This window comes from Silurus aristotelis (assembly GCF_946808225.1).
Source record: "Silurus aristotelis genome assembly, chromosome: 7".
Taxonomy (NCBI): domain Eukaryota; kingdom Metazoa; phylum Chordata; class Actinopteri; order Siluriformes; family Siluridae; genus Silurus; species Silurus aristotelis.
The window spans coordinates 26604720-26629116 of NC_139580.1; the positions used below are offsets into that span (position 1 = coordinate 26604720).

At 36.5% G+C, this 24397-nt stretch overlaps 1 protein-coding gene across 1 annotated transcript; it reads right to left on the bottom strand.

The window, feature by feature from the left end:
* Positions 1-1517: 1517 nt before the first annotated feature.
* Positions 1518-11751, bottom strand: mrps35 (mitochondrial ribosomal protein S35). Its single transcript, XM_083546476.1, has 8 exons — positions 11505-11751; positions 10349-10386; positions 10082-10249; positions 9469-9529; positions 9238-9377; positions 6938-7047; positions 4380-4449; positions 1518-2029 (listed from the first exon to the last, which is right to left on the bottom strand). The coding sequence occupies exons 1-8, from the start codon at positions 11647-11649 to the stop codon at positions 1754-1756; spliced, it is 1008 nt and encodes a 335-aa protein (XP_083402602.1). The 5' UTR covers positions 11650-11751; the 3' UTR covers positions 1518-1753.
* Between the last annotated feature and the right edge of the window lie 12646 nt (positions 11752-24397).

The following is a 24397-nucleotide window of genomic DNA, read 5'->3' on the forward strand; positions in this document are numbered from 1 at the left end:
CAGTACTCAAATACCAAATTGTTGAGAAACCAAAACCAGCAAAGAAAACTTGATGTTCACGTTAAGTAGTTTGATGGACGCTTCCAAGCAAGACTGCTAACAAGCTGGGTTTTGTTCTGTAAAGGCACTTGGGCTTTAAGTGCTAGAAGCTGTTCAGAGTGCAACAGTCACCTGGGCATGGCCTAGTTTTTGCTCAAATGGAAAAAGCCGGAACTTTTTGTTAAAGGCGTCGGGTTACTCTTTTCCCATAACCCACAGATCCGAGCAGAAACTAATGGTGCAACTGGGTATACTTACCAGACTTTGAGAGAATTATTTGAACAAGGCGTCCATAGAAAGGCTTTTGCTTTTACTGATCATGTGTTGCTAGAGTAGACTGAGTCATATTCGTTCATAGGAAGGTGTCCAAGCTTCATCTTTTTCTTTTTTTAATGAACCACACACTCTTATTTCACAATATAGCTGGTGGAACAGGTACAAATGCAGATGGGTAACTAGAAACTATTCAATATTAGTTTTCTTTTTTTTTTTTATTACAGTTTTTCCTCAGTTGCTTAATAGCATTTTCAAATCATCTTTAATATTTGCAAACCATTAAGTGCATTTCTCAACAATTTCTACAAACAGCACCACAAGGAATGTCTTGCAAAAGCCTGTACTTTTCTCCAAACCCTAACAGTCTTTCAAAAGTATGTATTTGTCTCAATGAACATCTCATTGCTATAAAAATGATAAGGTCCTTTTGTCATCGTCAAAAAACAAGATCCTGAAAAGGTTTAGTGGTTGTCAATAGCGCACGAGTTCAGCATTTCCTGATGTAAACTATGGTTTGGATTACGATGATTGAAAATACACAAAACTGAATTTCTTCCATGTGGCATCTATGAATCTCAACAGCACAAATGTACACATTACTGTACAGTATGCGGGATATTGATTGCAATAGAAAGTGAGGATTCACACTTGTACTGTTCTGTACTGGTGTTCTTTCGTTTCCTGGTTGTTCCTCCATTTTCAGGAATTGTAATTCTGTGTTTTGCTTTAAAAAGATTCACCTTTGACCTATTTTTGACAGTTGATCATTGGTTTATCTGAGAACATAGATCCAACTGCACAATTTATCAATTCATGACACATTTACAAGCTGAATAGAAATGTGAAAAAAAATATGTTCCATTTTATAACCATTTTGTATTCAGAGATGAAATGAACTGATGCCATTATGTTTTTGGGTTTCAGACTATTCAGGTGAGAACCAGTATAAAATATCTTGGTAATGTAGAAAACAGCAGACGATCATAGCCAATCAATTAAAAATGCACTGAAGCATTCACAGTTTGTTCAAATGCAGAAAATTGCGTTCATGATGTGCACAAGTGACTACGTGATGTGGCGGTTGAACGAGTAGATTTGAGAAATTTGTTTCTGATCTGAGAAAGCAACTGAGAAAAACTTAATGAATTCTTACAAAAAAGAGCAAAACTTTAATTGTAGAAAACCACTAGTCATCACATGTATATATTTGAAGGAATCGATTTTATTTACTGTTAATAGAGATGGTATTTACATAACCGATAAACAAAAACACACTGCAAAGAATGAAGGTTCTTTGCAGACCAAAGTCCATACGCATCAAGGGACTCGAAATGATGGCTCACACTGAGATCCACCATATGAACATAATGGCAATAATCGCATTATACGACTAAAACAGGGAAAACTGAAAGCCAACTCCTCGCTAAAATGTACAGATTTAGATATTCAGCAGCTTCTTCACAGCCTCTTTGTACTGCAGCATGTTGCTCTCGGTCTCTCCTTCGTTCTTGAGCTTGGTCACGGAGTTTTTGTACTCCTGCACCTCCGTCCGTCTCAGCAGCTCCTCCCGTACGGCTCCTTCGTCCTCGGGTTTCTCCTTGAGCGGATGCATGCGCAATAAGGTTTCGAGAACGTTCTTCTGAGAGGGGCTGTCCTCCCAAACGTACTCCTCCATGTCGGCGCGCGTCTTGTCTTTCTCCCACGCCTCCGTTTTCTGAAATAGAGAAAGCGTTAAAGGAGAACCGGAGGTGCATCAATGAGTTGGATTTTGAAAGCAGGCTGTGATGAAGCAGGCTGTGATGAAGCAGGCTGTGATGAAGCAGGCTGTGATGAAGCAGGCTGTGATGAAGCAGGCTGTGATGAAGCAGGCTGTGATGAAGCAGGCTGTGATGAAGCAGGCTGTGATGAAGCAGGCTGTGATGAAGCAGGCTGTGATGAAGCAGGCTGTGATGAAGCAGGCTGTGATGAAGCAGGCTGTGATGAAGCTCTTTAGGCATCTTAGTATTGCCTTTTGGACTGATTGTAGTCGGAAAGTCCGGTGTATATAGAACTCGGTTAATTCTACCTCGTGCAGGCCAAATCCTGGTATCCTGTGCACATGCTGTTGCTGCTTATATGTCAAAACTTTTACTATTAATAAAGTTAAAGACTTAAAATTTCTGCTAATGGAAAGAAAATAAGATAAATGCGACTCGTCCCCAGTGCTTTAGGCAACACTTCCAATAATTCGATTTTATTTCGATGTTTCTAATGTGTTGACCCTCTAATTCAGGACAGAATGTGATTAATAAGGGAGCGCACTTAGTCGAAGCCCTGATAATGCAATTACCCTTTAACACAAGAGGATACATGCGTTCTCTCGGTGTTAAAAGACCAGAACAGCCACATAGACAATCACTACTATTGTTTGCTCTCTTGGCCCCACCCGACAATTCAGCGTCACTAGCTGTGTGGAGCCATTCGCTGGCACCTCTGTGGTTGCCATTGTTGCTGAAAAAAGGCCAGTGGACACGGTTACACTTCTCGTCCAGGAAGGCTAAACAATACCCCACCATGTCCTTTCTCCGCCAAAGCTGTAGACTTGGAGCAAAGCTACGGCGCATGTTACAAAACACACGGGTCCTGTGGTCCTGCGGGAGCGCAGCATGCTGGGAAATGCACCTGAACGAATTAGCCTGCCCTTCGGAAGTATTCAGGGAGGACTTGCAAATGAAGGAAAAAAAAAAAAGGGGGGGGGGGGTTGATTTAGGCTTGTCTACGTAATTATTAGAACATTTGTACCCAGGAAAAGGTGTGGTCTTTTGCGTGCATGATCGACTTTACAAATGTGAAACGGAACAAATACATTCCTGGGAGAAGTTCAACTGTATCGTATTCATTTAGTCACAAACTGAAGACTCCCTTCTACTTTAGAAATGGTGAATAACAAGTATCGCACAAGTCTACTGCTCTGAACAAGTACCGCATAATACCGGTTCGTTGATGCCGTCGATAATAAACAGGGGCTGTCCAAGGAGTTGTACAAATCCCTCAAAAAGTGCAGAACACTGGAGGCCTTCATTCACTAGAGGGATGAGTATCATTTACATTTTATCGATACTGATGCTGCTTATCGATAAAAGGTATTTATCGATCGCTAATACTCTATAATTTGGTGCAAAAAGACCAATTTCTTTATATTCCATAGCATTCCATAGCAAAATATATTTGAACAGCATGTGCATAGGAGCACAACTGAATGTAATGTAGTGAAGGGCATTAAATCTTTTACTATAAATTTAGTGAAAGCCCAGAAGTTCCCCCCACATCGCAATAGTGAGGGGCTGTTCCTAGGTGTCTCCTCACTGATGGTGAAACCCCTTCTAGAGCCCAGACTTATTCATATTTAGATTTACGTTTTAAAACCACCGTGGTGTCCCCAAAGACTACTAACTAAAGGCTAAGGCAGGGGGAGTTGGAGCTGGGAGAGGACGGAGACACATGCGCATGGATATCACTTACGTCGAGCAAACGACGTTCACGTGATATCATTCGGGGACGGGAAAATGACGAGCAGCAGCTTCTTATTCGCCATTAGCTTCGGAGTACACGTAGATAAAACAATGCAAGTATCGATAACTATTGTTGAAGCTTATCGGTTGTCTGGTATTGACCCAAAAAATACCGGTTCTTGTTACCCATCCCTAATACACCATCAGGGATTGAGTAGAGGTCTGTCCCTTAGGCATCCAAACGCACTAAAAGCGCACAAACTCTGGAGGCCCCTCGGTTGAGTCCCTAATGGCGCATTGTGTGGATCATGAAAACACGACTGCCTTCAATGAAATGGAGCGAGGATACAATGGAAAAGCCTGAAAAATTGATGTCTGGGAGGACAGACATGCCGCACAGGGGTGCGTGTTTAAATGCATAAAGCCTTCAGTGTATATCCAACTTGCAATCTACAGCAATGAGATCAGTTCATTGAACACATGAGTGAATAGGAGCTTTGGCATGATACATCAAGACACATAAAAAGACATGAGCACATCATTTATTTAAAAAGAACAGTTCAACCAACTCACCCAGGACTCATGGTACAGTACAGTGAGCAGGTACATGGCATAGTCATAGTTCTGCTGCCTTAGTGGACAACTGTGGAAAAACAGTCACATGACACAATTAATAAGCTGTTATGGGAGTGCATTGGTTTAAGAGTATAAAAGGGAGATGAAGAGAAAGAACTGCCCCGTATTTATCATTCGAGAGCTGTAAACTCTTTATATGGACCAAAGTATTGTAATGATTTTCATACAATTGATGTTTTTGGCGTGGTGGGATCGCAAAACACTGCTGGATCGCCTTCATTAGTGTCGCACAGGAGCAAACACTCGAGCAAACACTGACCCAGTTCAGTCATGGTTAGAGGTAGGACTAAAGTAGAGTGCAGGGTTTAGACACGGGTTCTACTTAAAGGGTTCGGAGTGTCCAGCAAAAAAAGTCTACTCATTGGACATCAGTGACTTCGGAGGAGCATTCGGTGAAAACTAGGGGTGTAAGTCACGTTCAGGGTGGGACAGCGGGGGGAATGCGAAAAATTGCTTGTTGTTTTTATTTTTAACATTTGTGAATTTTTAAAAACAATGGTAAATAAAATGCCTGCTTGGTTAAATAATATATAAAATATCTACAATTAAAATAGAATAAATCTAATGAATGGAATACACCTTTATCATATTGATTAAATTGGGTAATAAATTTAATTGGCACAAATTTTCAAAATAAATGGAAAATGTGTGTGTTTTACATATCTTAATGTCTTCATTTCTTCCATCCTTCATTTATTCACTCCCCTGATATGCAGAATTGTCAGGATTTTCTCCTTTTAGGAGAAATTCTTAAAGCTGGACATAAAACGATAAAAAAAAAAAAAAATCTACATTGCAATGCTGGCGATGACCAGGAGGTGGCAGCGATTTCACACAAATGCAAAACAACGCACTACAAATTGTATTTCCGGTACGCCTGCTATTATTGTTTATGTTGTCAAGTTTAATAATAATAAAAATAAAAACAACTGATCAAAGAGCGGGGCGGAGACTAAACAACCTTGCGGTCCGCCGCTTAATACGTTCCTGAGAGAACTCGGGTTTTAACCGTGTTCTGCACGTCAAAAGTATTGCATTCGTGTACCGTTGCACCCCTACTGAAAACAGGTTTATTATTAACCAAGAAAAACATCAGATTTTGTTGAAATATTCCATCCATCACACTGTTTCTGCTTCCCAGGATCAAAAAGCTGCAAATGCTGCTGATATATATTTATTTTTATTGTAAATTCCATTTTACTTCACAACAACATTCTTTTAATACATTGTAAATTAGATTATTTTTATGTAAAAGCCCAGGCACTAAGACCATGTTCACTCTCAAGGCTTTTTACACTTCTACCATCAGACAGATGCTACAGGAGTGATGAAGCAGAATATCAAAGCTGGAAATATAGTTTTTACCCACAGGCCATCAGGCTTGTGAATGACACCCATCCACTACTCTGTAAGACCCCCATCCTTCCCACACACACACACACACACACACACACCCACCCACACCCACAGAAACATACAATACAAAGAGCAACATTGACTACACATTACTTCTGCATATTTTGCATTTGCACCGCTTTACAACGAGAAAACCGACATGGACCCCCGTCTACCTCGGCAGGACTCGATGATATTATATTGCACATGCACACTTTATATGTGCACGCATACTCTGTTTCTCTTGCATTTGCCCAATTATATTTGTACATTTGCAATTTGTGTCTAGTGTCTTTTTTTTGCTTTCCTTATGTCAACTTATGTCAGGCTGCTTAGGGAATTTACAAAGTAGGAATTTTATTATATGGTGTACCAGACCGTTTCCTGTATAACCTTTCAGATTTCTTTCTGAATATGTGATAAGTGACAGACTGAGGAGACCCCATTCTTATATAGTCATTCCCCATTTTAGACCAATATATTTCAAATTCTATCTGATATGTTTCAGGTTAAGATCCTGATCCACTCATTCATGTCCTACGTGCTCCTTATTGCCAAGAAATGAATACTAAACTTTTAGAAAAAAGTACTAAAGTCTCTGTTAAATTATTGATGAAACAAATGGTAAAATCACCACATCTGAAAAAAGATTTTGTTTTGTTAAACAAACACAATGATAAGGTTTGGTCTCCCCTTTTCTGTTATCTCCGAGTGTATTTTGATCGTGTATAATAGATTATTATTATTTTTTTTTTTACTATTGTGGAAGGATTTAAGTCCCTATGGTTAGAATCTGATTCTTTGTTCTGTTTTGTTGATAATGTTATTTTATTATTATTGTTTTGTTGTGTTTCCTTCTTGTATATAATAAAGAACCATGAATTCATTGTAATGATTTTTGGATTGTTCTAAAAAAAAAAGAAAAAAAAATGTAATAAATAAAAAGTTATTTCAACTTGCGCAGAAATAAATACATTTGAAATAACGGCTGATTAAACTACCAGGAGACTCCACACGGGGCCGTAACTCTAAAGCCTGAGAGGCTGTGGTTTGAAAAGTTTAATGTAATGGGTATAAGGTGAGCGTGTAGTTCAGGATACCTGTCTGTGGTAATGGTGAGTATGTCGGTATCTTTGTTGTAGCGTTCTCCACTGAGCTTGATCATTTTCTTCCTGGCGTGATCATCGAGATTCAAACTGGACAGCTTTACCTAAAGCAAAAAATAAATATTGGGGGGAGGGGAGGAGGGGATGAGGGGGAGGGGTTATGCTTTACAATGCACTTGCTAATTGCATTCATCGCACATTTTTAGTTTAGTCCGAATTCTCGTCCTCGATCAACATGCGCATGGACAAAAATGGATGCTTTCAGCAAAACGTATTTTTATAATTAGTGAAACTAATTCAAACATATTTTTGTTTTAAAGTAATTATGGCTTTTTAAATTCTGTAAATAAGCAGGACACCAGAAGGAACTTTTGCTACGTTTCCACACGGACGGTTTTAATTGCCGGATGTGTGTGCGTCATGGCAGATTTTGGTGCAACAGCAAAACAAATGTTTAGTGGTTCGGAATTAATTTTCAGTGGTTATATCTAAGTGAAGAAAAGACGTCATGAATAAATGTTAATAAGAATAGAAGAATAAATATTTTAATAAAAACAGTTGCATCAATCGCGCTTTAAAAAATTTGTGCCGTTAAAATTAATTTGGGTTAACAGCGCATTAATTTTGACAGCCCTAACATTGATCTATGCACACACACACACACACACACACACACACACACACACACACACACACACACACACACACACACACACACACACACACACACACACACACACACAGTATCTCACAAAAGTAAGTACACCCCTCATATTTTAGCAACCATTGTAGTGTATCATCTCAAAGGACAATACTATAGAAATGAGACTTGGATATATTTTAGAGTATCAATGTGCAGCTTGTACAACAGTACAGATTTACTCAACAGTACAGAAATACCTCAACATACAGTCATTATTGTCTTAATAACTGCCAACAAAAGTGAGTGAACACAAATGATAACAGCTGTACATCATGTGCGCATGCAAAGCCACGTTATTCATCATGATCATGTTTTTATCTGCCTGACAGGACCATACACATTTGTGTATCTTGTATTAGAGCAGTTTAAATGTGGTGCTATGAGTACAATTCTCTCATACTGACCACTGGAATTTCAACATGGCACCTCATGGCAAAGAACTCTGAGGATTCGATAATCAGAATTGCTGCTCTCCACAAAGATGGCAGAGGCTACAAGAAGATCGGAAGATAACAGTACAGTGTGCCAGGGTCATACAGAGGTTTTCCAAGATGGGTTTCATGTCTCTCAACTTAGCTGCGTTCATCTTTCCCTTTTTTCTGCCACTGAAAAACATCCCCACAGCATGATGCTGCCACCACCATGCTTCACTGTAGGGATGGTATTGGCGATGAGCGGTGCCTGGTTTCCTCCAGACATGACGCTTGTCATTCAAGTCAAAGAGTTCCATCTTTGTTTCTCATGGTCCGAGTCTTTCAGGTGCCTTTTGGAAAACTCCAGGCGTGCCGTCATGTGCCTTTTACTGAGGAGTGGCTTCCATCTGGCCACTCTACAATACAGGCCTGATTGGTAGAGTGCTGTATAAATGGTTGGTCTACTGGAAGGTTCTCCTCTCTTCACAGAGAAACGCTGGAACTCTTAAAATGGCCATCAGGTTTTTGGGCATCTCCCTGGCTAAAGCCCTACTCTCCTGAACACTCAGTTTGGCCTGGCAGCCCGCTTTAGGAGGAGTCCTGGTGGATTCAAACTTCTTTCATTTACAGATGATGGAGGCCACTGTGCTCATTGGGACCTCCAATGCTGCAGAAATTTCTCTGTACCCTTTCCCAGATTTGTGCCTCAGAACAATCCTGTCTTTGAGGTCTACAGACAATTCCTTAGACTTCATGGCTTGGTTTATGCTCTGACATGCACTGTTAACTGTGGGACCTTATATAAACAGATGTGTGCCTTTCCATATCATGTCCAATCAACTAAATTTACCACAGGTGGACTTCAGTCAAGTTGTAGAAAAATCTCAAGTATGATCAGTGAAAACAGGATGCACCTGAGCTTAAAACCGAGTGTCATGGGAAAGGCTGTGAATACTTATGCACATGTGGGGTTTTGTTTTTTTGTTTTTTATAAATTTGCAAACATTTCACAAAACAAACTTCTTACACGTTGTCGTTATGGGGTATTGTTTGCAGAATTTTGAGGACAATAATACATTTAATACGTTTTGGAATAAGGCGGTAACATAAAAAAAAATGTGACGTGAATATTTTCAGTATGCACTGTACATTGTGAATGAAGTTTAGATAAGACTCACGGTGAGGGTGACGATTCGAGTGTCTGGGTTCCTGAGCGATGGTCCAGAAGATACGTAGTCCTTAGTCTGAATCTGGATGGGAAAATGGTCCATACACTTAGCCTCAGAGTCCAGAGCAGGAGGCCACTCGGTGCAGAACTCTGCATCAGAGAACCGTGTGGGAATCAAAAACAATAAAACAAATGTTTGGGGCTACTAATAAAAAGAAGGAGAGGATCATAAAAGACTTACGTTTGAGGGCTTCACAGTGTTTCTTGATGGCAGCTGGAGTTAAGTGTAAGAAGTTTGGAACCTGTAATACAGTCACAAGATGGTGATTATGAAAAAAATAGGGAATAAAGAACTAATTTTAAATGAACGAAATGAACAAAATGAACAAAGGTATTGGGACACCTCTATTTCCAGCCATATCTTGTTCCTCCACAAACTGTTACGACAAAGTAGGAGGCACACCATTGTTATAGGATGGCTTTTCATGCTGTAGCATGAACTTTAACTAGGAAACCCAAACCTGCTCCAGATGACCATGCACAAAGCCAGCTCCATGGAGATATGTTCTACATAACTGAAAGATCTCCTGCTTTAGAGCTTTGACCTCAACCCTATTGAACACCTTTGGGACGAATTGGAACGCTGACTGCACCATAGGCCTCCTCACCTCAACCTACATCAGTATCTGGTTTTACTAACACTTGAATGACTGAATGAGCACAAATCTCCACAAGCACACTCCGAAATCTAGTGGAACATCTTCCCAGAGAAGTGGAGGTTATTATAACAGCAAATGGGGACTAAATGTGGATACCAGCACAATATCACCGGCTCGTCCGGCAGCTGCGTTTACCTTTAGGAGTTCAAGATTGCCCTTTTTCTCTGGAGGAACCCCTCTTTTTACCGGGTAGCCCATACGCACTGGGAGCGGCACCGCGTCGGGTTTAAAAGACTTGGCAGTGGGAAAGACTGCAGTCCAGTCCTGATCCACTTCCATCCGCTGTGTGCGTGGTTCTCCAGCCTGCGAATCACAGAGCAGAGTAAATTCTGTAGATGCTGGAAATACCTGCTATTTGTGCAAAGCCGATCATAGCACAGAGAAAAATTGTTCAGCACTTACCGCCCGTCTCGGTTTCCTCTGAGCCCGACCACCTCGGACTACGGATATGGAGGGGAAAAATAGTGTGAAAATGGTTGAAGAGTTAAAGACCTTTTCAATTGTGACTGGTGGGAAAACTTATTGATTTTTATTTTTGCTTTGAGGACATTAGAGGTGTTTTTTTATTTTCTTGATCAATTTCAAAAGGGATTCTAGACTGTACATAGAGTACATACAGTACGTCTTGTATCTCAGACCCATAGATCTCACATAGATCTCAACAATGTATTCGATTTGTTAACTAACAGAATGCAAGACGCTAAACAGCACAGGACATGCAAACGGACATGTTGATGCTTTAATCTCACTATTTTATATACAGCATTGATTCCCCAAAAACCTGATCCTATAACCAGTGGGTCCCCAACCACCAGGCTGCAGAGAAGGACTGGGCCATGGATCATACAGAAAGAAGAAAACTTTTTATTGACTTTCACAGTCTGCAGGATGTTCAATTAAGAAGAAAAAATAACCACTTCCACTTAATTCATAATTACATATGTATAATATAAATATGCACATTATTGTGTTCAGTTTAGTTGCATTCTCACATGTAGACACACTCATTACCCTCATACACACACAGTCAACCTGAACACCCTCACACAGACACACTCATCACACACACACACTCAACCTGAACACCCTCACACAGACACACTATTCACACACACACACACACACACACACACACTCAACCTGAACACCCTCACACAGACACACTATTCACACACGCACACACTCAACCTGATCACCCTCACACAAACACACTCCTCACACACACACACACACACACACACACACACACACACACACACACACACACACACACACACACACACACACACACACACAACCTAATCACCCTCGTCAATATCACACACACCAAACTGATCACCATAACACACTTACCACCCTCACACACACACACACACCAAACTGATCACACCTGATCACTCTCAGACACATTCATTAAACACAGTCAACAACCTGATCAACCTCATCACCCACACACTCGTCACACACTCATATTACACACACACACACACACACACACACACACACACACACACACACACACACACACACACACACACACACACACACACACACTCACCCTGGTTCTCAGCTCTATTACTAGTAGACAGTGCAATGGAGTATGCAGCTGTGTGCTGAATGACAGCAAGCGGATAAAATCCGCTTCTACTACAGTTGAACTTCATTAAACGCGACATCACGGGGCCGAGCGCAGACGTCGCCATGGTGCGCGTGCCCGGGAATGTCACACAACGTCCAAAGGCGTGCACATGCGCTGAGACGCAAATCACTTCCTCATCCGGGTACTTTAACGATTACAGCGAGAAGCGGAGGAACGAACCAACCTACTACGGTGGCCCAGATGGCACTTATCCGCACGTCTTTCAAAAACTCATTATGAAATGAAATAAATAATAATAAAAAAAATGTCATGTCATATGACCTGTGTAGACTACAAAAATTCTCCTCAGAATTCTCTTGTGTGTGTGTGTGTATATATATATATATATATATATATATATATATATATATATATATATATATATATATATATATATATATATATATATATACAGTTAAATAATAGAATGATATTAATCAGTCAAACACTGATTCATATCTATTTAAATGTTCATGAACCCCAAACCCCTCGACTTCTTCAAAATCATACAAATAAGGTCACAGCTTTTATGGAAAGTCAGGACTTATGTTTAAAAAATACTCAGGTAAAAGTTGAACTACTAATTATACATTTTTACTCAAGTTAAAGTAAGGAAGTTTGGGCTCTGACATGTACTTTAGTAAAAAGTAGCCATTACTTCTACCTGTTTTATTGTCACGCTGGTAACTGGACGTCATGTCATATTAATATTGGGGTTGTCAATCGATTACAATATTTTATCGCGCTTTCCTTATTGTACCCTAAATTAATACTTTCCAAGTTTTTAATACAATAATCAACATGATCATGGGCAAATTTTAATGTTTTATGCAAATGCATGTTTATTATTCATGAAAGCAAACTCGACATACAGTAGTATAATATAATGTGCTGTAGTGTAGTATAGTATAATGTGGTGTAGTGTAGTATAGTGTAATGTGGTGTAGTGCAGTATAGTATAATGTGGTGTAGTGTAGTATAGTATAATGTGGTGTGGTGTAGTATAGTGTAATGTGTAGTGTAGTATAGTATAATGTGGTGTAGTGTAGTATAGTATAATGTGGTGTGGTGTAGTATAGTGTAATGTTGTGTAGTGTAGTATAGTATAATGTGGTGTGGTGTAGAATAGTGTAATGTGGTGTAGTGTAGTATAGTATAATGTGGTGTAGTGTAGTATAGTATAATGTGGTGTACTGTAGTATAGTATAATGTGGTGTAGTGTAGTATAGTATAATGTGGTGTGGTGTAGTATAGTGTAATGTTGTGTAGTGTAGTATAGTATAATGTGGTGTAGTGTAGTATAGTATAATGTGGTGTAGTGTAGTATAGTATAATGTGGTGTGGTGTAGTATAGTGTAATGTAGTGTAGTGTAGTATAGTATAATGTGGTGTAGTGTAGTATAGTATAATGTGGTGTAGTGTAGTATAGTGTAATGTGTAGTGTAGTATAGTATAATGTGGTGTAGTGTAGTATAGTATAATGTGGTGTGGTGTAGTATAGTGTAATGTTGTGTAGTGTAGTATAGTATAATGTGGTGTGGTGTAGAATAGTGTAATGTGGTGTAGTGTAGTATAGTATAATGTGGTGTAGTGTAGTATAGTATAATGTGGTGTAGTGTAGTATAGTATAATGTGGTGTGCTGTAGTATAGTGTAATGTTGTGTACTGTAGTATAGTATAATGTGGTGTAGTGTAGTATAGTATAATGTGGTGTACTGTAGTATAGTATAATGTGGTGTAGTGTAGTGTAGTATAGTATAATGTTGTGTAGTGTAGTATAGTATAATGTGGTGTACTGTAGTATAGTATAATGTGGTGTAGTGTAGTATAGTATAATGTGGTGTGGTGTAGTATAGTGTAATGTTGTGTAGTGTAGTATAGTATAATGTGGTGTAGTGTAGTATAGTATAATGTGGTGTACTGTAGTATAGTGTAATGTGGTGTAGTGTAGTATAGTATAATGTGGTGTAGTGTAGTATAGTATAATGTGCTGTAGTGTAGTATAGTATAATGTGGTGTGGTGTAGTATAGTGTAATGTTGTGTAGTGAAGTATAGTATAATGTGCTGTAGTGTAGTATAGTATAATGTGGTGTAGTGTAGTATAGTATAATGTGCTGTAGTGTAGTATAGTATAATGTGGTGTGGCGTAGTATAGTGTAATGTTGTGTAGTGTAGTATAGTATAATGTGGTGTAGTGTAGTATAGTATAATGTGGTGTACTGTAGTATAGTATAATGTGGTGTAGTGTAGTATAGTATAATGTGGTGTACTGTAGTATAGTATAATGTGGTGTAGTGTAGTATAGTATAATGTGGTGTAGTGTAGTATAGCATAATGTGGTGTGGTGTAGTATAGTGTAATGTTGTGTAGTGTAGTATAGTATAATGTGGTGTAGTGTAGTATAGTATAATGTGGTGTAGTGTAGTATAGTATAATGTGGTGTAGTGTAGTATAGTATAATGTGGTGTAGTGTAGTATAGTGTAATGTTGTGTAGTGTAGTATAGTATAATGTGGTGTAGTGTAGTATAGTATAATGTGCTGTAGTGTAGTATAGTATAATGTGGTGTGGTGTAGTATAGTGTAATGTAGTGTAGTGTAGTATAGTATAATGTGGTGTAGTGTAGTATAGTATAATGTGGTGTAGTGTAGTATAGTATAATGTGGTGTACTGTAGTATAGTATAATGTGGTGTAGTGTAGTATAGTATAATGTGGTGTGGTGTAGTATAGTGTAATGTTGTGTAGTGTAGTATAGTATAATGTGGTGTAGTGTAGTATAGTATAATGTGGTGTACTGTAGTATAGTATAATGTGGTGTAGTGTAGTATAGTATAATGTGGTGTAGTGTAGTATAGTATAATGTGGTGTGGTGTAGTATAGTGTAATGTTGTGTAGTGTAGTATAGTATAATGTGGTGTAGTGTAGTATAGTATAATGTGGTGTACTGTAGTATAGTATAATGTGGTGTAGTGTAGTATAGTATAATGTGGTGTACTGTAGTATAGTATAATGTGGTGTAGTGTAGTATAGTATATTGTGGTGTAGTGTAGTATAGCATAATGTGGTGTGGTGTAGCATAGTGTAATGTTGTGTAGTGTAGTATAGTATAATGTGGTGTAGTGTAGTATAGTATAATGTGGTGTAGTGTAGTATAGTGTAATGTTGTGTAGTGTAGTATAGTATAATGTGGTGTAGTGTAGTATAGTATATTGTGGTGTACTGTAGTATAGTATAATGTGGTGTAGTGTAGTATAGTATAATGTTGTGTAGTGTAGTATAGTATAATGTGGTGTAGTGTAGTATAGTATAATGTGGTGTGGTGTAGTATAGTGTAATGTAGTGTAGTGTAGTATAGTATAATGTGGTGTAGTGTAGTATAGTATAATGTGGTGTAGTGTAGTATAGTGTAATGTTGTGTAGTGTAGTATAGTGTAATGTGGTGTGGTGTAGTATAGTGTAATGTGGTGTAGTGTAGTATAGTATAATGTGGTGTACTGTAGTATAGTATAATGTGGTGTAGTGTAGTATAGTATAATGTGGTGTAGTGTAGTATAGTATAATGTGGTGTACTGTAGTATAGTATAATGTGGTGTAGTGTAGTATAGTATAATGTGGTGTGGTGTAGTATAGTGTAATGTTGTGTAGTGTAGTATAGTATAATGTGGTGTAGTGTAGTATAGTATAATGTGGTGTAGTGTAGTATAATATAATGTGGTGTAGTGTAGTATAGTATAGTATAATGTGGTGTAGTGTAGTATAGTATAATGTGGTGTAGTGTAGTATAGTGTAATGTTGTGTAGTGTAGTATAGTATAGTATAATGTGGTGTGGTGTAGTATAGTGTAATGTTGTGTAGTGTAGTATAGTATAATGTGGTGTAGTGTAGTATAGTATAATGTGGTGTACTGTAGTATAGTATAATGTGGTGTAGTGTAGTATAGTGTAATGTGGTGTAGTGTAGTATAGTATAATGTGGTGTAGTGTAGTATAGTATAATGTGCTGTAGTGTAGTATAGTATAATGTGGTGTGGTGTAGTATAGTGTAATGTTGTGTAGTGAAGTATAGTATAATGTGCTGTAGTGTAGTATAGTATAATGTGGTGTAGTGTAGTATAGTATAATGTGCTGTAGTGTAGTATAGTATAATGTGGTGTGGTGTAGTATAGTGTAATGTTGTGTAGTGTAGTATAGTATAATGTGGTGTAGTGTAGTATAGTATAATGTGGTGTACTGTAGTATAGTATAATGTGGTGTAGTGTAGTATAGTATAATGTGGTGTACTGTAGTATAGTATAATGTGGTGTAGTGTAGTATAGTATAATGTGGTGTAGTGTAGTATAGCATAATGTGGTGTGGTGTAGTATAGTGTAATGTTGTGTAGTGTAGTATAGTATAATGTGGTGTAGTGTAGTATAGTATAATGTGGTGTAGTGTAGTATAGTATAATGTGGTGTAGTGTAGTATAGTATAATGTGGTGTAGTGTAGTATAGTGTAATGTTGTGTAGTGTAGTATAGTATAATGTGGTGTAGTGTAGTATAGTATAATGTGGTGTACTGTAGTATAGTATAATGTGGTGTAGTGTAGTATAGTATAATGTGGTGTACTGTAGTATAGTATAATGTGGTGTAGTGTAGTGTAGTATAGTATAATGTTGTGTAGTGTAGTATAGTATAATGTGGTGTAGTGTAGTATAGTATAAGGTGGTGTGGTGTAGTATAGTGTAATGTTGTGTAGTGTAGTATAGTATAATGTGGTGTAGTGTAGTATAGTATAATGTGGTGTAGTGTAGTATAGTATAATGTGGTGTACTGTAGTATAGTATAATGTGGTGTAGTGTAGTATAGTATAATGTGGTGTGGTGTAGTATAGTGTAATGTTGTGTAGTGTAGTATAGTATAATGTGGTGTAGTGTAGTATAGTATAATGTGGTGTAGTGTAGTATAGTATAATGTGCTGTAGTGTAGTATAGTATAATGTGGTGTGGTGTAGTATAGTTTAATGTAGTGTAGTGTAGTATAGTATAATGTGGTGTAGTGTAGTATAGTATAATGTGGTGTAGTGTAGTATAGTGTAATGTTGTGTAGTGTAGTATAGTATAATGTGGTGTGGTGTAGTATAGTGTAATGTTGTGTAGTGTAGTATAGTATAATGTGGTGTAGTGTAGTATAGTATAATGTGGTGTACTGTAGTATAGTATAATGTGGTGTAGTGTAGTATAGTATAATGTGGTGTAGTGTAGTATAGTATAATGTGGTGTAGTGTAGTATAGTATAATGTGGTGTACTGTAGTATAGTATAATGTGGTGTAGTGTAGTATAGTATAATGTGGTGTACTGTAGTATAGTATAATGTGGTGTAGTGTAGTATAGTATAATGTGGTGTAGTGTAGTATAGTATAATGTGGTGTAGTGTAGTATAGTGTAATGTTGTGTAGTGTAGTATAGTATAATGTGGTGTAGTGTAGTATAGTATAATGTGGTGTGGTGTAGTATAGTGTAATGTGGTGTAGTGTAGTATAGTATAATGTGGTGTAGTGTAGTATAGTGTAATGTGGTATAGTGTAGTATAGTATAATGTGGTGTAGTGTAGTATAGTGTAATGTTGTGTAGTGCAGTATAGTATAATGTGGTGTAGTGTAGTATAGTATAATGTGGTGTAGTGTAGTATAGTATAATGTGGTGTACTGTAGTATAGTATAATGTGGTGTACTGTAGTATAGTATAATGTGGTGTAGTGTAGTATAGTATAATGTGGTGTGGTGTAGTATAGTGTAATGTTGTGTAGTGTAGTATAGTATAATGTGGTGTAGTGTAGTATAGTATAATGTGGTGTGGTGTAGTATAGTGTAATGTTGTGTAGTGTAGTATAGTATAATGTGGTGTAGTGTAGTATAGTATAATGTGGTGTAGTGTAGTATAGTATAATGTGGTGTGGTGTAGTATAGTGTAATGTTGTGTAGTGTAGTATAGTATAATGTGGTGTAGTGTAATATAGTATAATGTGGTGTAGTGTAGTATAGTATAATGTGCTGTAGTGTAGTATAGTATAATGTGGTGTGGTGTAGTATAGTGTAATGTGGTGTAGTGTAGTATAGTATAATGTGGTGTAGTGTAGTATAGTATAATGTGGTGTAGTGTAGTATAGTATAATGTGGTGTACTGTAGTATAGTATAATGTGGTGTAGTGTAGTATAGTATAATGTGGTGTGGTGTAGTATAGTGTAATGTTGTGTAGTGTAGTATAGTATAATGTGGTGTAGTGTAGTATAGTATAATGTGGTGTACTGTAGTATAGTACAATGTGGTGTAGTGTAGTATAGTATAATGTGGTGTAGTGTAGTATAGTATAATGTGGTGTAGTGTAGTATAGTGTAATGTTGTGTAGTGTAGTATAGTATAATGTGGTGTAGTGTAGTATAGTATAGTATAATGTGGTGTGGTGTAGTATAGTGTAATGTTGTGTAGTGTAGTATAGTATAATGTGGTGTAGTGTAGTATAGTGTAATGTGGTGTAGTGTAGTATAGTATAATGTGGTGTAGTGTAGTATAGTGTAATGTTGTGTAGTGCAGTATAGTATAATGTGGTGTAGTGTAGTATAGTATAATGTGGTGTAGTGTAGTATAGTATAATGTGCTGTAGTGTAGTATAGTATAATGTGGTGTGGTGTAGTATAGTGTAATGTTGTGTAGTATAGTATAGTATAATGTGGTGTAGTGTAGTATAGTATAATGTGGTGTACTGTAGTATAGTATAATGTGGTGTAGTGTAGTATAGTATATGTGGTGTAGTGTAGTATAGTATAATGTGGTGTAGTGTAGTATAGTGTTATGTTGTGTAGTGTAGTATAGTATAATGTGGTGTAGTGTAGTATAGTATAATGTGGTGTACTGTAGTATAGTATAATGTGGTGTAGTGTAGTATAGTATAATGTGGTGTACTGTAGTATAGTATAATGTGGTGTAGTGTAGTATAGTATATTGTGGTGTAGTGTAGTATAGCATAATGTGGTGTGGTGTAGTATAGTGTAATGTTGTGTAGTGTAGTATAGTATAATGTGGTGTAGTGTAGTATAGTATAATGTGGTGTACTGTAGTATAGTATAATGTGGTGTAGTGTAGTATAGTATAATGTGGTGTAGTGTAGTATAGTATAATGTGGTGTAGTGTAGTATAGTGTAATGTTGTGTAGTGTAGTATAGTATATTGTGGTGTACTGTGGTATAGTATAATGTGGTGTAGTGTAGTATAGTATAATGTTGTGTAGTGTAGTATAGTATAATGTGGTGTAGTGTAGTATAGTATAATGTGGTGTGGTGTAGTATAGTGTAATGTTGTGTAGTGTAGTATAGTATAATGTGGTGTAGTGTAGTATAGTATAATGTGGTGTAGTGTAGTATAGTATAATGTGGTGTACTGTAGTATAGTATAATGTGGTGTAGTGTAGTATAGTATAATGTGGTGTGGTGTAGTATAGTGTAATGTTGTGTAGTGTAGTATAGTATAATGTGGTGTAGTGTAGTATAGTATAATGTGCTGTAGTGTAGTATAGTATAATGTGCTGTAGTGTAGTATAGTATAATGTGGTGTGGTGTAGTATAGTGTAATGTAGTGTAGTGTAGTATAGTATAATGTGGTGTAGTGTTGTATAGTATAATGTGGTGTAGTGTAGTATAGTGTAATGTTGTGTAGTGTAGTATAGTGTAATGTGGTGTGGTGTAGTATAGTGTAATGTGGTGTAGTGTAGTATAGTATAATGTGGTGTACTGTAGTATAGTATAATGTGGTGTAGTGTAGTATAGTATAATGTGGTGTAGTGTAGTATAGTATAATGTGGTGTACTGTAGTATAGTATAATGTGGTGTAGTGTAGTATAGTATAATGTGGTGTGGTGTAGTATAGTGTAATGTTGTGTAGTGTAGTATAGTATAATGTGGTGTAGTGTAGTATAGTATAATGTGGTGTACTGTAGTATAGTATAATGTGGTGTAGTGTAGTATAGTATAATGTGGTGTAGTGTAGTATAGTATAATGTGGTGTAGTGTAGTATAGTGTAATGTTGTGTAGTGTAGTATAGTATAATGTGGTGTAGTGTAGTATAGTATAGTATAATGTGGTGTGGTGTAGTATAGTGTAATGTTGTGTAGTGTAGTATAGTATAATGTGGTGTAGTGTAGTATAGTATTATGTGGTGTAGTGTAGTATAGTATAATGTGGTGTAGTGTAGTATAGTATAATGTGGTGTAGTGTAGTATAGTATAATGTGGTTTAGTGTAGTATAGTATAATGTGCTGTAGTGAAGTATAGTGTAATGTGGTGTAGTGTAGTATAGTATAATGTGGTGTAGTGTAGTATAGTATACGTGGTGTAGTGTAGTATAGTATTATATGGTGTAGTGTGGTATAATATAATGTGCTGTAGTGTGGTATACTGTAATGTGGTGTAGTGTGGTATAGTATAATGTGGTGTAGTGTGGTATAGTGTAATGTGGTGTAGTGTAGTATAGTATAATGTGGTGTAGTGTAGTATAGTATAATGTGCTGTAGTGTGGTATAGTATAATGTGCTGCAGTGTAGTATAGTATAATGTGCTGTAGTGTAGTATAGTATAATGTGCATAATATATAATGTGCATAGTATAATGTGGTGTAGTGTAGGATAGTATAATGTGGTGTAGTGTAGTATAGTATAATGTGCTGTAGTGTAGTATATTATTATGTGCTGTAGTGTAGTATAGTATAATGTGCTGTAGTGTAGTATAGTATAATGTGGTGTAGTGTAGTATAGTATAATGTAGTGTAGTGTGGTATAGTGTAATGTGGTGTAGTGTAGTATAGTGTAATGTGGTGTAGTGTGGTATAGTATAATGTGGTGTAGTGTAGTATAGCATAATGTGGTGTGGTGTAGTATAGTGTAATGTTGTGTAGTGTAGTATAGTATAATGTGGTGTAGTGTAGTATAGTATAATGTGGTGTACTGTAGTATAGTATAATGTGGTGCAGTGTAGTATAGTTTAATGTGGTGTAGTGTAGTATAGTATAATGTGGTGTAGTGTAGTATAGTGTAATGTTCTGTAGTGTAGTATAGTATAATGTGGTGTAGTGTAGTATAGTATAATGTTGTGTAGTGTAGTATAGTATAATGTGGTGTGGTGTAGTATAGTTTAATGTAGTGTAGTGTAGTATAGTATAATGTGGTGGAGTGTAGTATAGTATAATGTGGTGTAGTGTAGTATAGTGTAATGTTGTGTAGTGTAGTATAGTATAATGTGGTGTGGTGTAGTATAGTGTAATGTTGTGTAGTGTAGTATAGTATAATGTGGTGTAGTGTAGTATAGTATAATGTGGTGTACTGTAGTATAGTATAATGTGGTGTAGTGTAGTATAGTGTAATGTTGTGTAGTGTAGTATAGTATAATGTGGTGTGGTGTAGTATAGTGTAATGTTGTGTAGTGTAGTATAGTATAATGTGGTGTAGTGTAGTATAGTATAATGTGGTGTACTGTAGTATAGTATAATGTGGTGTAGTGTACTATAGTATAATGTGGTGTAGTGTAGTATAGTATAATGTGGTGTGGTGTAGTATAGTGTAATGTTGTGTGGTGTAGTATAGTATAATGTGGTGTAGTGTAGTATAGTATAATGTGGTGTACTGTAGTATAGTATAATGTGGTGTAGTGTAGTATAGTATAATGTGGTGTAGTGTAGTATAGTGTAATGTTGTGTAGTTTAGTATAGTATAATGTGGTGTAGTGTAGTATAGTATAATGTGGTGTGGTGTAGTATAGTGTAATGTTGTGTAGTGTAGTATAGTATAATGTGGTGTAGTGTAGTATAGTGTAATGTGGTATAGTGTAGTATAGTATAATGTGGTGTAGTGTAGTATAGTGTAATGTTGTGTAGTGCAGTATAGTATAATGTGGTGTAGTGTAGTATAGTATAATGTGGTGTACTGTAGTATAGTATAATGTGGTGTACTGTAGTATAGTATAATGTGGTGTAGTGTAGTATAGTATAATGTGGTGTGGTGTAGTATAGTGTAATGTTGTGTAGTGTAGTATAGTATAATGTGGTGTAGTGTAGTATAGTATAATGTGGTGTAGTGTAGTATAGTATAATGTGCTGTAGTGTAGTATAGTATAATGTGGTGTGGTGTAGTATAGTGTAATGTAGTGTAGTGCAGTATAGTATAATGTGGTGTAGTGTAGTATAGTATAATGTGGTGTAGTGTAGTATAGTGTAATGTTGTGAAGTGTAGTATAGTATAATGTGGTGTGGTGTAGTATAGTGTAATGTGGTGTAGTGTAGTATAGTATAATGTGGTGTACTGTAGTATAGTATAATGTGGTGTAGTGTAGTATAGTATAATGTGGTGTAGTGTAGTATAGTATAATGTGGTGTACTGTAGTATAGTATAATGTGGTGTAGTGTAGTATAGTATAATGTGGTGTGGTGTAGTATAGTGTAATGTTGTGTAGTGTAGTATAGTATAATGTGGTGTAGTGTAGTATAGTATAATGTGGTGTACTGTAGTATAGTATAATGTGGTGTAGTGTAGTATAGTATAATGTGGTGTAGTGTAGTATAGTATAATGTGGTGTAGTGTAGTATAGTGTAATGTTGTGTAGTGTAGTATAGTATAATGTGGTGTAGTGTAGTATAGTATAGTATAATGTGGTGTGGTGTAGTATAGTGTAATGTTGTGTAGTGTAGTATAGTATAATGTGGTGTAGTGTAGTATAGTGTAATGTTGTGTAGTGTAGTATAGTATAATGTGGTGTAGTGTAGTATAGTGTAATGTTGTGTAGTGTAGTATAGTATAATGTGGTGTAGTGTAGTATAGTGTAATGTTGTGTAGTGCAGTATAGTATAATGTGGTGTAGTGTAGTATAGTATAATGTGGTGTAGTGTAGTATAGTATAATGTGCTGTAGTGTAGTATAGTATAATGTGCTGTAGTGTAGTATAGTATAATGTGGTGTGGTGTAGTATAGTGTAATGTTGTGTAGTGAAGTATAGTATAATGTGCTGTAGTGTAGTATAGTATAATGTGGTGTAGTGTAGTATAGTATAATGTGCTGTAGTGTAGTATAGTATAATGTGCTGTAGTGTAGTATAGTATAATGTGGTGTGGTGTAGTATAGTGTAATGTGTAGTGTAGTATAGTATAATGTGGTGTAGTGTAGTATAGTATAATGTGGTGTGGTGTAGTATAGTGTAATGTTGTGTAGTGTAGTATAGTATAATGTGGTGTAGTGTAGTATAGTATAATGTGGTGTAGTGTAGTATAGTATAATGTGGTGTAGTGTAGTGTAGTATAGTGTAATGTTGTGTAGTGTAGTATAGTATAATGTGGTGTAGTGTAGTATAGTATAGTATAATGTGGTGTGGTGTAGTATAGTGTAATGTTGTGTAGTGTAGTATAGTATAATGTGGTGTAGTGTAGTATAGTATTATGTGGTGTAGTGTAGTATAGTATAATGTGGTGTAGTGTAGTATAGTATAATGTGGTGTAGTGTAGTATAGTATAATGTGGTGTAGTGTAGTAAAGTATAATGTGCTGTAGTGAAGTATAGTGTAATGTTGTGTAGTGTAGTATAGTATAATGTGGTGTAGTGTAGTATAGTATACGTGGTGTAGTGTAGTATAGTATAATGTGGTGTAGTGTAGTATAGTATAATGTGCTGTAGTGTAGTATATTATTATGTGCTGTAGTGTAGTATAGTATAATGTGGTGTAGTGTAGTATAGTATAATGTAGTGTAGTGTGGTATAGTGTAATGTGGTGTAGTGTAGTATAGTGTAATGTGGTGTAGTGTGGTATAGTATAATGTGGTGTAGTGTAGTATAGCATAATGTGGTGTGGTGTAGTATAGTGTAATGTTGTGTAGTGTAGTATAGTATAATGTGGTGTAGTGTAGTATAGTATAATGTGGTGTACTGTAGTATAGTATAATGTGGTGCAGTGTAGTATAGTTTAATGTGGTGTAGTGTAGTATAGTATAATGTGGTGTAGTGTAGTATAGTGTAATGTTGTGTAGTGTAGTATAGTATAATGTGGTGTAGTGTAGTATAGTATAATGTTGTGTAGTGTAGTATAGTATAATGTGGTGTAGTGTAGTATAGTATAATGTGCTGTAGTGTAGTATAGTATAATGTGGTGTGGTGTAGTATAGTTTAATGTAGTGTAGTGTAGTATAGTATAATGTGGTGTAGTGTAGTATAGTATAATGTGGTGTAGTGTAGTATAGTGTAATGTTGTGTAGTGTAGTATAGTATAATGTGGTGTGGTGTAGTATAGTGTAATATTGTGTAGTGTAGTATAGTATAATGTGGTGTAGTGTAGTATAGTATAATGTGGTGTACTGTAGTATAGTATAATGTGGTGTAGTGTAGTATAGTGTAATGTTGTGTAGTGTAGTATAGTATAATGTGGTGTGGTGTAGTATAGTGTAATGTTGTGTAGTGTAGTATAGTATAATGTGGTGTAGTGTAGTATAGTATAATGTGGTGTACTGTAGTATAGTATAATGTGGTGTAGTGTACTATAGTATAATGTGGTGTAGTGTAGTATAGTATAATGTGGTGTGGTGTAGTATAGTGTAATGTTGTGTGGTGTAGTATAGTATAATGTGGTGTAGTGTAGTATAGTATAATGTGGTGTACTGTAGTATAGTATAATGTGGTGTAGTGTAGTATAGTATAATGTGGTGTAGTGTAGTATAGTGTAATGTTGTGTAGTGTAGTATAGTATAATGTGGTGTAGTGTAGTATAGTATAATGTGGTGTGGTGTAGTATAGTGTAATGTTGTGTAGTG